General features: G+C 48.2%; 2 protein-coding genes across 2 annotated transcripts in view; one reads left to right on the top strand and one right to left on the bottom strand.

The window, feature by feature from the left end:
* LOC309550263 (uncharacterized protein) overlaps window positions 1-13031 on the top strand; it is a gene marked incomplete at both ends in the record, with an annotated part of 667886 nt that overhangs the window by 220354 nt on the left and 434501 nt on the right. Inside the window, 1 exon segment of the mRNA XM_082250671.1 lies at window positions 4192-4852. Within this exon segment, the coding sequence (XP_082106797.1) occupies window positions 4192-4852 (661 nt within the window).
* LOC309549852 (uncharacterized protein) overlaps window positions 6924-13031 on the bottom strand; it is a gene marked incomplete at its 3' end in the record, with an annotated part of 118871 nt that continues 112763 nt past the window's right edge. The window contains exon 13 of the mRNA XM_082250349.1: window positions 6924-6972. Within this exon, the coding sequence (XP_082106475.1) occupies window positions 6924-6972 (49 nt within the window). The remainder of the gene's footprint in view (window positions 6973-13031) is intronic.

Raw genomic sequence — 13031 nt, forward strand, 5'->3', positions numbered from 1 at the left:
AACCAGCAGTGAAGCCGAAAGGAAGTTATTTCACTGCACAGCTTGACTGAAATAGTACATTTAATCTCAGACCCTATATAATTTATAAGGTAAGTAAGGGTCCCAACACTGAACCTTGGGGTACACCACTGATAACCTTACACCATCCAGAGTAAGAATCATTAACCACTACTCTCTGAATTCTATCTTTTAGACAATTTTCTATCCATTTACAAACCGATCTTTCCAAACCTGAAGACTTTACCTTACACATTAGCCATGTGTGGGGAACTGTGTCAAACGCTCTGTTTGCTGGGTGTGTCGGGTGGAGGGATATGTCTGTATAGTCTCAGACCCAAGTCACTGAGTGCAGTCTCAGGAGATGGGAGGCAGTGGTGTGGGACCTCTGCAACTTGTCTCATGTAAACATTTAAGCTTCCACTGATTACTGAATACCAATATTATGAGTCCTGACCCTTACACTGTATAATTTATATTGTACATTACATACTCCTGACCCCTGCACTTTATACTCTATATTGTACATTACATACTCCTGACCCCTGCACTATATACTCTATGTTGTACATTACATACTCCTGACCCCTGCACTATATACTCTATGTTGTACATTACATACTCCTGACCCCTGCACTATATACTCTATGTTTTACATTACATAATTCTGACCCCTGGACTATATACTCTATGTTGTACATTACATACCCCTGTCCCCTGCACTATATACTCTATGTTGTACATTACATACCCCTGTCCCCTGCACTATATACTCTATGTTGTACATTACATACTCCTGACCCCTGCACTGTATATTCTATGTTGTACATTACATACTCCTGACCCCTGCACTATATACTCTATGTTTTACATTATATCATTCTGATACTATATATTCCTATCTGTTGTATCTTATACTCTATGTTGTACATTACATAGTCCTGACTTCTGCTCTCTCCCCTCTACCCACTGCTATATTTACACATAATATGGATTCTCTTTTGTTACACCTGTAGCAAGACTGCCATAGGAGCTGGTAGGATTTTGCCCCACTTTTGTCTAGCAGCCAGGCACAGGGTAGCTTCACAGCCAGGTGCACCCACACACTTTGGCGCATTGTCTTCAATGACCAATCTAGGGTTTGTAGTTTTATTAGTGGGAAACTTGGTTAGGTAGAAGGATTATTTAGTGAGCTATAGTTGAACTCTATACAACTGAGGACTCTATCTGATCTTTGATTGAGGTTTAGGTGAAGTCCTTCCTGGGGGCAGATGGAAGATTTCTCCTTGTAACGAGTAACCACAGTAGAAGTAAAGTTGGGAAAAGTCCCTGAGTAGTCCCTGTGTAAGCTGGACAGGGCCTCTTTGGAACACTAGCCAGTGTTCTATTGGCTGGACCCTTAGCTGACTCTAACACATCAGAGGGGGGTAACAGCAACAGCCTATGAGATCCGTAAACATGTCTGTACTCATGAGGCCCAAAAGAACAGCCAGTAGCCTCCTCTCCATGATACCAGACCAGATCCTCAATAGACACCCCCTCAGCCAGTGGTCTCCTCTCCATGATACCAGACCAGATCCTCAATAGACACCCCCTCAGCCAGTGGTCTCCTCTCCATGATACCAGACCAGATCCTCAATAGACACCCCCTCAGCCAGTAGCCTCCTCTCCATGATACCAGACCAGATCCTCAATAGACACCCCCTCAGCCAGTGGTCTCCTCTCCATGATACCAGACCAGATCCTCAATAGACACCCCCTCAGCCAGTGGCCTCCTCTCCATGATACCAGACCAGATCCTCAATAGACACCCCCTCAGCCAGTGGCCTCCTCTCCATGATACCAGACCAGATCCTCAATAGACACCCCCTCAGCCAGTGGTCTCCTCTCCATGATACCAGACCAGATCATCAATAGACACCCCCTCAGCCAGTGGTCTCCTCTCCGTGATACCAGACCAGATCATCAATAGACACCCCCTCAGCCAGTGGCCTCCTCTCCATAATACCAGACCACATCCTCAATAGACACCCCCTCAGCCAGTGGTCTCTTCTCCATGATACCAGACCAGATCCTCAATAGACACCCCGTCAGCCAGTGGCCTCCTCTCCATGATACCAGACCAGATCCTCAATAGACACCCCCTCAGCCAGTGGCCTCCTCTCCATGATACCAGACCAGATCCTCAATAGACACCCCCTCAGCCAGTGGCCTCCTCTCCATTATACCAGACCAGATCCGCAATAGACACCCCCTCAGCCAGTGGCCTCCTCTCCATGATACCAGACCAGATCCTCAATAGACACCCCCTCAGCCAGTGGCCTCCTCTCCATGATACCAGACCAGATCCTCAATAGACACCCCCTCAGCCAGTGGTCTCCTCTCCATGATACCAGACCAGATCCTCAATAGACACCCCCTCATCCAGCTTTGTGAAGAACCAGTGTCACTCTCTCTCCTCAGGCCCTCACGTTGCTCACCTGAGGCTGCATGGCAGCAGGCACCCCGGAGGGCTGCGTGTCCTCTCCTGGGCTGCTGCAATCCTGTCCAGGAGAGACCCAGGGCTTAGTTTGCCAAAAGAATAAATACCCTCTCACAGCATCCTTCAGGGCCACCCTCTCTGTGATTGGCTGAAGTGACATTCATTTTTATACTGTGTTCTGCATAGCTTCCATCTATTCACCCAGAACCTCCCTAGGTTACTTGGATACAAGGGAACCCAGAGGCAGAACTTACAGCACTTGAACACACTGAGAAGGCATTACTAAATGATTACATGTCTCTGTTCATCAGAGAGCTAGGTTCGATTTTCCTAACAGTTCTCCTGTTATGCAGGGAAACAAAACTATATTACACTAACTCTATGCTAATCCTAGCACCTAACTATGAGGGCGTTACACACCCATTTTCTACCAGCTGGACATTTTATATCTGATGATTTGATTGGAGGACAGACTTTTACATGTTGATAATAATGTGATAACATCCTCAAACTTTGGAACCTTAAACAGAAAGTGATAATGGGGGAGGAGTCAGTAACCCAATGATGGTGGTCTTCAGGATCAGTCCAGTCTTCATCTTGGTTGTTCTCCCCCATCCTCACTCTCTGACCTCTGGTGGGACTCAGCCTTGCTGTTATTCATGACTAAGTCATGGACTAAATAAGGAAATACAGGACTTCTTGTGTTGGGAAGATGGCAATGAGTGATAGAGGGGTGGGGACACTCGTCCTATAATCCCCTCATCACTGTCAGTCCTATAAAAGACAGTTCTCATTTCCTCACTCTCTGACTAAGGTCCATGAATAAAGAAATGAACTGGTAGGAGATCAGAGGACCCATTTACTAGTTACCTTGAGGGGGGAATTGTAAGATCCTCAGAGACAAAGCTGCCTGATGTGGGCGGAGTCCTGGTTTAGGGGAACCAATCTGCTGATGTCTAGTAATAATCTTTTTATTTCTATTTTAGTAGATGGACGGGAGATGAGGAAAACCTCAAAGGATTGTTTCACTTTGTCTCCAGACTGTAAAGTAGAAGATGAGGACATCACACAGTATAGTCCAGGAGAAAACCCGACTACCTCAAATGTCCATCTGGCACCACACAGTGTAGATGGACCATCGTATTCCTCTTATCCTGAGGAACCTCAGACTGTGAGGGACGGTGCCGGAACATCGTATTCCTCTTATCCTGAGGAACCTCAGACTGTGAGGGACAGTGCGGGACCATTGTATTCCTCTTATCCTGAGGAACCTCAGACTGTGAGGGACAGTGCCGGTCCATCGTATTCCTCTTATGCTGAGGAACCTCAGACTGTGAGGGACAGTGCCGGACCATCGTATTCCTCTTATCCTGAGGAACCTCAGACTGTGAGGGACGGTGCCGGACCATCGTATTCCTCTTATCCTGAGGAACCTCAGACTGTGAGGGACAGTGCGGGACCATTGTATTCCTCTTATCCTGAGGAACCTCAGACTGTGAGGGACAGTGCCGGTCCATCGTATTCCTCTTATGCTGAGGAACCTCAGACTGTGAGGGACAGTGCCAGACCATCTTATTCCTCTTATCCTGAGAAACCTCAGACTGTGAGGAAAGGTGCCTTCCTTCCAACAGATAAGAGGTTTTCCTGTACTGAGTGCGGGAAGAGTTTTAATTATAAATCCCAACTTAGTGTGCATAAAAGATCTCACACAGGGGAGAAGCCGTATTCCTGTCCTGAGTGCGGGAAATGTTTTTCACAGAAGTCAAAACTTCACACTCATCAGAGATCTCACACAGGTGAGAAGCCGTATTCCTGTCCTGAGTGTGGAAAATGTTTTTCAGTGAAGTGCAATCTTTACAAACATCATAGATCTCACACAGGGGAGAAGCCAGTTTCCTGCTCTGAGTGTGCAAAGTGTTTTATATCTAAATCTGAACTTAGCAGGCATAAAAGATCTCACACAGACGAGAAGCCATATTCCTGTTCTGAGTGTGGAAAATGTTTTTTAATGAAGTCCCATCTTTACGCACATCAGAGATTGCACACGGGGCAGAAGCCACTTTCCTGCTCTGAGTGCGGGAAACATTTTCCAAACAAATCAAACCTTGTTACGCATCAGAGGTCTCACACAGGGGAAAAGCCGTATTCCTGTCCTGAGTGTGGGAAATGTTTTTCAGTGAAGTCCCATCTTTACAGACATCAGAGATCTCACACGGGAAAGAAGCCACTTTCCTGTCCTGAGTGTGGGAAATGTTTTTCAGTGAAGTCCCATCTTTGCGCACATCAGAGATCTCACACGGGGCAAAAGCCAATTTCCTGCTCTGAGTGTGGGAGATGTTTTGCACAAAAATCAGACCTTGTTACACATCAGAGGTGTCACACAGGGGAGAAGCCGTATTCCTGTCCTGAGTGTGGGAAATGTTTTTCAGTGACCTCCAGTCTTTACAGACATCAGAAATCTCACAAGAAGAAGCCCTATTCCTGTCCTGAGTGCGGGAAATGTTTTGCAGTGACCTCCAGTCTTGAAACACATCAGAGATCTCACAAGCAGAAGCCGATTTCCTGTCTTGAGTGCGGCAAATGTTTTTCCCGGAAGTCCAGTCTTTACAGACATCAGAGACTGCACACGGGGGAGAAGCCGTATTCCTGTCCTGAGTGCGGGAAATCTTTTACACAGAAGTGCAATCTTTCCACACATCAGAGATCTCACACGGGAGAGAAGCCATTTTCCTGTCCTGAGTGAGGGAAATGTTCCTCACTGAAATCCTGTCTTCCTGTACATCAGGGGTACCACACAATCCTCAAGGTGCATTAGTGTGTTGAGTGTGGGAAATGTCTTCTTTATGAATGTTGCTGAACATCACAGCTCTCATGTGGGGAAGAAGCACTCCCTGATATATACCTCAGATATACAAACTTTATTCCAAAAAAGTTGGTACACTGTACAAATTGTTAATAAAAACAGAATGCAATGATGTGGAAGTTTCAACTTTCAATATTTTATTCAGGATACAACATAGATGACATATCAAATGTTTAAACTGAGAAAATGTATCATTTTAAGGGGAAAATAAGTTGATTTTTAAATTTCATGGCATCAACACATCTCAAAAAAGTTGGGACAAGGCCATGTTTACCACTGTGTGGCATCCCCTCTTCATTTTATAACAGTCTGCAAATGTCTGGGGACTGAGGAGACAAGGTGCTCAGGTTTAGGAATAGGAATGTTGTCCCATTCTTTTCTAATACAGGCTTCTAGTTGCTCAACTATCTTAGGTCTTCTTTGTCGTATCTTCCTCTTTATGATGCGCCAAATGTTTTCTATGGGTGAAAGATGGGAGCATATGTTGTTCTAGAACTTGGATATACCTTTCAGCATTGATGGTGCCTTTCCAGATGTGTAAGCTGCCCATGCCACACGCACTCATGCCACCTCATACCATCAGAGATGCAGGCTTCTGAACTGAGCGCTGATAACAACTTGGGTTGTCCTTGTCCTCTTTAGTCCGGATGACATGGCATCCCAGTTTTCCAAAAAGAACTTCAAATTTTGATTCATCTGACCACAGAACAGTTTTCCACTTTGCCACAGTCTATAAATGAGCCTTGGCCCAGAGAAAACGCCTGCACTTTTTTGCCCTATAGAGTTTTATCCGGCAACGGCAAATGGCACAGTGGATTGTGTTCACCGACAATGTTTTCTGGAAGTATTCCTGAGCCCATGTTGTGATTTCCATTACAGTAGCATTCCTGTATGTGATGCAGTGCCTTCTAAGGGCCCGAAGATCACGGGCATCCAGTATGGTTTTCCGGCCTTGACCCTTACGCACAGAGATTGTTCCAGATTCTCTGAATCTTTGGATGATATTATGCACTGCAGATGATGAGAACTTCAAACTCTTTGCAATTTTTCTCTGAGAAACTCCTTTCTGATATTGCTCCACTATTTTTCACCGCAGCATTGGGTGAATTGGTGATCCTCTGCCCATCTTGACTTCTGAGAGGCACTGCCACTCTGAGAGGCTCTTTTTATACCCAATCATGTTGCCAATTGACCTAATAAGTTGCAAATTGGTCCTCCAGCTTTTCCTTATATGTACATGTAACTTTACCGGCCTCTTATTGCTACCTATCCCAACTTTTTTGGAATGTGTAGCTCTCATGAAATCCAAAATGAACCAATATTTGGCATGGAATTTCAAAATGTCTCAATTTCAACATTTGATATGTTATCTATATTATATTATGATTAAAATATACGTTTATGAGATTTGTAAATTAGTCCATCCCTTTTTTACTCACAATTTGTACAGTGTCCCAACTTTTTTGGAATCGGGTTTGTACATTCACAGAGGATGCCCTCATAAATTTCATAAGATATGGGATAGATGGCTCCAAGTCGTGGAAACTTGTGGATAGTGAACTCGAGATGGGATTGTGTCCCTCAGTTTGGCAACCAGCACCAAGTAGGCCCAGCAGGCTTTCTGGTTATCCTACAATGTATATCATAATACAATGGTTTTACATAATAGTTCTCCTTCTATTGTGTTACACCTTGTCTTGCATACATTTGTGTTCATCAGGGATGAAAGACTCCCTTGAATATTTTCCAAGTTTTACTTTCTGTTCATTGCTTACTCATCAAGCCATATTTGTAATATTGTACCTTTTTCATATGTACAGTATAATGTTTCAATAAAAGACAATGTTTAAATAAAAAAAAATACAATTAGTGCTGCTGCGCCATAAAAAAACAAAAACACTGCAGATGCAGAAGGAATAGCACCTGTGACACAAAAGGGAGGACAGCAACTTTGCCCTAAATACAATTATTGCTGCTGTGCCAAAAAAAAACCCCACTGCTGACGCAGAAGGAATAGCACCTGCGACACAATAGGCAGGACAGCAATTATGCCCTAAATAAAATTAGTGCTGCTGCACCACAAAAAAAACCCCCACTGCTGACGCAGAAGGAATAGCACCTGCTACACAAAAGGCAGGACAGCAATTATGCCCTAAATGAAATTTGTGCTGCTGCACCTCAAAAAAACCCCCACTGCTGACGCAGAACTAATAGCACCTGTGACACAGAAGGGGGAGTACTAATATTACAGCAACATAATCTAATGCAGCAAAAGAAAAAAAAATTGAAAAGAAAAAAATATATTTCCTGACAGACTTCATGGCAGCCTACGTGTGGGTTAGTCCCGCCTCCTCCTACCTCATAGGACCCCACTCCCATAAATTTCACTCTGCCCCAGAGACCATGTTCCTTTTTTGTCCTCCTCCTGTTGGATGGATATCAAGTCTTACCTCATGAAGATTTTCGGTCTAATTCCTGGTGATTTACACGATTGATTCCAGGCTGAATTCCTGAAGAGTCCAGTATGCCCTAGCTACTAGCGGGGTAGGACACGGGTGTGCAATCCCATGCATTGGAGAAGCATAAAGCCTGGCCACTGGCGGGCAAGCTGAATACGGCCAATCGTCCTAGCTACTAGCAGGAGGCCCATTAATACACCCCGAATCGATGCGCTGGAGGTTTTCGTGTCCCAGGTCTGACCGTGGTTCGGAGCGTGCTTGGTAACGTATGGCAGCCGTTTTTTTGTATTTGTATTTTGTCTTGCGGTGTTTTGGAACGCAGGTGCATTTCATCTTGCGGCCCCGTCTCTTCCTGTGTCCCAGCGCAGCTTCCGGGTCACCGCTGGGTATCTGGGGGCGGTGCCGGCACAGTGGAGTGGCTTTTCGTGCTCGCACATGCGCACGGATGCTGTCTGTCACGGGGGGGGGCGGTGACATCATCTGGCGGCAGATTTAAACTGCTGTCACAGTGGATCACATTGGGATTGTACTGTGGGCATATGCGGCGGCTTCCCTGTGTTTGATCGGTCTCTGCTAGTGGTAAGCTTAATCCTGCTGGATGTCTGTGTGCAGTCTGGTGTATGCAGCACTTCCTTATACTTGTGTTTATTAGTCTTCCTGTTAAGAGCAGTATGGATACTTCACCGCCCCCCAGTGGCCAACCCTTACTCTACAGTTAAGAGTGGTATTATTTTTACCTATCCCTGTACGGCTCGGATTTAGGGTAGTAGGGGTAATTCTTCCCTTTTCTCTTAGCCCTTCTAGGTCTGATAAAACAAACTAAAGCACACGAAGATAAGGACCTTACCAGGTCACAACGTCATCACACATCTCCTGGCACTAGTCGCCACAAGTCTTCTACCAAACATCACAGGGAAGGCTCCACGTTTGCATCAGCACAAAGACACCCTGATAGAAGATCTTGCTGGGGTTGTGCAGCACGTGTTTCTGATGGCAAGTCAATATGCAATGCATGTTTTGCCCATGCCTCTAGAGAAAGGGGGAATGATAACCAGCAGGTGGAATCCCTGGTTAGACGGGTGATTCAAGAATCCCTACAAAACCTGGAGGTTGACCGCACCTGTAGCCCCTCGGCTGGTATGGCAGACATCCCTGTTAGGGATAGCCTCAGTACTCCCGGCCCTTATCTCCGGCTTCAACTCCTCAGATAGTGAGCATGAATCGGATACTCCTGGCACAGGCTTTGATTTTGCCTTGGTCCCTACCCTGGTTAAGGCAGTTAAGGGAGCCCTAAAGTGGGGGGAGCCAGTAGAGTGACCATCTAAACAAAGAAGGTACTTCAAGCACCTAAAGAAAGAGCGCCATAACTTTCCCTTTTTAGGTGAACTGGGCGAAATTATCTCGGATGAGTGGGGATGTGCAGAGAGGAAAAATTCTCTGGTATCCAAAGTTTCCAGGATGTACCCATTCAAGCAGGGCCGGCCTTAGGTGATCAGGCGCCCTGTGCGAGCTAATCCCGTGGCGCCGATTCCCCCCCCCCCCCCCCCGTGCGCGCGCATTTTCTTGCACCTTTTTTGCACTTTATTTGACTTTTCTTTTTTATGATCACTAATAACTTAGCCCCCCTTACATCAGAGCCCCCCTTACATCAGAGACCCCCCACACAGAGCCCCCTTTACATCAGAGACCCCCCCACACAAAGCCCCCCCCACACAGAGCCCCCCGTCACATCAGAGACCCCCCCACACAGAGCCCCCCCCACACAAAGCCCCCCTCACATCAGAGACCCCCCACACACAGAGCCCCCTTACATCAGAGACCCCCACACAAAGCCCCCCCCACACAGAGCCCCCCCCACACAAAGCCCCCCTCACATCAGAGACCCCCCACACACACAGAGCCCCCTTACATCAGAGACCCCCCACACAAAGCCCCCCTTACATCAGAGACCCCACACACAGAGCCCCCCTCACATCAGTGACCCCCAACACAAAGCCCCCCTCACATCAGAGACCCCTACACAAAGCCCCCCTTACATCAGACCCCCCCTCCCCACGGAGCCCCCCACATCAGAGAGCCCCCCGCACATCAGAGACCTCCCACACAAAGCCCCCCTAACATCGGAGACCCCCTACACACACACACACAAAGTCCCCCTAACATCAGAGACCCCCTACACACACACAAAGCCCCCCTAACATCAGAGACCCCCTACACACACACACAAAGCCCCCTAACATCAGAGACCCCCTACACACACACACACACACAAAGCCCCCTAACATCAGAGACCCCCTACACACACAAAGCCCCCTAACATCAGAGACCCCCTACACACACACACAAAGCCCCCCTCACATCAGAGACCCCCCCACAAAAAGTCCCCCTTACATCAGACCCCCTCCCCACGGAGCCCCCCACATCAGAGAGCCCCCCGCACATCAGAGACCTCCCACACAAAGCCCCCCTAACATCGGAGACCCCCTACACACACAATAAGTCCCCCTAACATCAGAGACCCCCTACACACACACAAAGCCCCCCTAACATCAGAGACCCCCTACACACACACACACACACAAAGCCCCCTAACATCAGAGACCCCCTACACACACACACACACAAAGCCCCCTAACATCAGAGACCCCCTACACACACACACAAAGCCCCCCTCACATCAGAGACCCCCCCCCCACAAAAAGTCCCCCTTACATCAGACCCCCCTCCCCACGGAGCCCCCCACATCAGAGAGCCCCCCCTTACATCACAGACCCCCACACATAGCCCCCCTCACACAGAGCCCCCCTCCCACACATAGAGCCCCCCCTTACATCACAGACCCCCTCCCCCTTACATTTTTTGAAGGAGAGAGATGTCACTTACTTTACGTTGTCTGCAGCTTTTTTTTTTTCTTTAAACTTCCCGCCCACACATCCCCGGGAGTGTGGGTGGGCAGGAGGAGGAGGAGAAGGGCGGGACGAGGAGGAGCTGACGATCTCTCCTCCCTCCCTGCACTGACGCCAGAGGAGAGATCGTCAGCTCCTCCTCGCCCCGCCCCTTCTCCTCCTCCAGCCCGCCCACACTCCCGGGGATGTGTGGGCAGGAAGTCAGCGTGGATTCGGTGGAAGAATCGGAGGCTGAGCTGTGTGAGAGATACACAGCTCGCCTCACTGCAACAATAGGTGATCGAGGCACGGCTGCACAGCGGGAGGCAAGCGGCAGCCGCGGCCTGTGTTAACCCTGTCCAGGCCGCAGTCGCCGCTCACCTCCCGCTGTGCGGCCTGAATCGCCTGATCCTCTGCGAGCTGTGATGGCCGCACGGCGCCCTTGTTGCCCATGGCGCCCTGTGCGGCCGCACAGCTCGCACACCCCAAAGGCCGGCCCTGCATTCAAGAGTGAGGATGTGAAACACCTGGAGTCAGCGCCCCTAGTGGATGCCGCCCTCATGAGATTAGCGAGGCACGTCACTCTTCCACTCGAAGACACAGTGTCTTTTAAAGATGGGCTGGAAAGAAGAATCGACACTGACCTTAAGAAGATTTATGTGTCTGCTGGAATGGCTTGTAAGCCAGCCCTAGCCATTGCGGCTTTATCCAAGGCCATGGAGGCCTGGACAATAGAGGTGGATTCGGATCTAAGGTCAGTATCAGAAGAAGTAGCCAGAGCTTCAGCAGTGAATGAGCTCAGACTGGCGGCTTCTTTTCTGGGGGAGGCTTCTCTAGATATTATTCGTCTGGTGGCCCGGGTCATGCTCTCTTCAGTGACAGCTAAACGGGCTCTATGGCTGCACCCCTGGCTGGCTGATCCTTCCTCCAAGCAGGCTTGGTGCCGTATTCCATTCGAAGGGTCTTCCTTGTTCGGGAACAAGCTGGAGAGCGCTATTTCGCGGGCGACGGGCGGTAAGTCGGGGTTCCTCCCGCAGGATCGTCGTCTGCTGGGTCAGAGAAGGACACAGTCCAGACAATCTTCGGATAGAGCGAAGGATGGTCGTGAATTCCGGAAAACATGGAGGAAAAATCCATCTTCAACCAAAAGGCTTCCAAAGGAGCCTCTTCTAGTAGCCGGGAAGCAGCTAAGTCCTTTTGATGTTGGGCCTGTCCAGACGGTTCAGGTCGGTGCTCGCCTTCTCCGGTTTCGACATGTCTGGGCAGCCTCGATAAAAGATTTTTGGGTCATCAGGACAATCTCTACAGGACACACTTGGTCGTTCTGCAGTCCACCTATCCTCAAGTTCGTTCCCACAGCTCTTCCACGGTCGGAAGAAGAAAGGCAAATCCTTTCAGCATACGTAGATGCGCTGCTGCTTCAAGGTGCAGTAGTTCCAGTACCAGCCAAAGAGAGGTTTCAAGGCCTCTATTCTCCACTCTTCTTAGTAATGAAGAAGAACGGCTCCTGGAGACTGGTCATAGACCTCACACATCTAAACTCCTTTATAAAAAAGGGAAAATTCAAAATTGAGACACTATTGACAATCCGCCAGGCGGTTCAGCCAGGAGATTGGCTTGTGTCAATAGACTTGAAGGATGCATATTTCCATGTGCCTATAGCAAAAGAGTTACAGAAATACCTGCGGTTTTCTGTGGATCAACACCATCTTCAGTTTACATGTCTCCCATTCGGGCTCACAACATCTCCTCGAGTATTTTCAAAACTCTTATTGGCTGTGGTAGCCCTGATCAGAATCAAGGGAGTGCGTCTTCACCATTATTTAGACAACTTACTACTTCTGTCGCAAGATCGAGAGCAACTCCTGGTTCACAGAGATCTAGTCACGGCGACTCTTCTCGAGTTCGGCTGGTTGCTAAACTTGGAAAAGAGCCATCTGGAGCCCCCACAGGCACTTATCTTTCTCGGGGCTCAATTCAATACAGTCAAGGGCATCATCTCCTTGCCTCTAGAGAAAGTCCTGATTATCAGAGACAGAGTACAGCTGGCCATGTCAACATCTCATCTCCGGGTCTCACAGTGCCTCAAAATAATAGGTACTATGGTGGCCACGACACCTATGGTGAAATGGGCTCAATGGAGGATGCGTCCTTTTCAAACAGGATTTCTTCGCCAATGGTACCCAGGCAACATGGATCATCTGATTTGGATTTCCCCAGTAATGCGGGACAGTCCCCTGTGGTGGTTGCAGAAGAGGAATCTACTCAATTGCCATTCTATCCTTCCCATCTCTTGGGTCACGATAACCACGGACGCAAGCAACACAGGTTGGGGCGCTCACTGC

This window comes from Pelophylax lessonae, assembly GCF_965119305.1.
Source record: "Pelophylax lessonae genome assembly, chromosome: 3".
Lineage (NCBI taxonomy): Eukaryota > Metazoa > Chordata > Amphibia > Anura > Ranidae > Pelophylax > Pelophylax lessonae.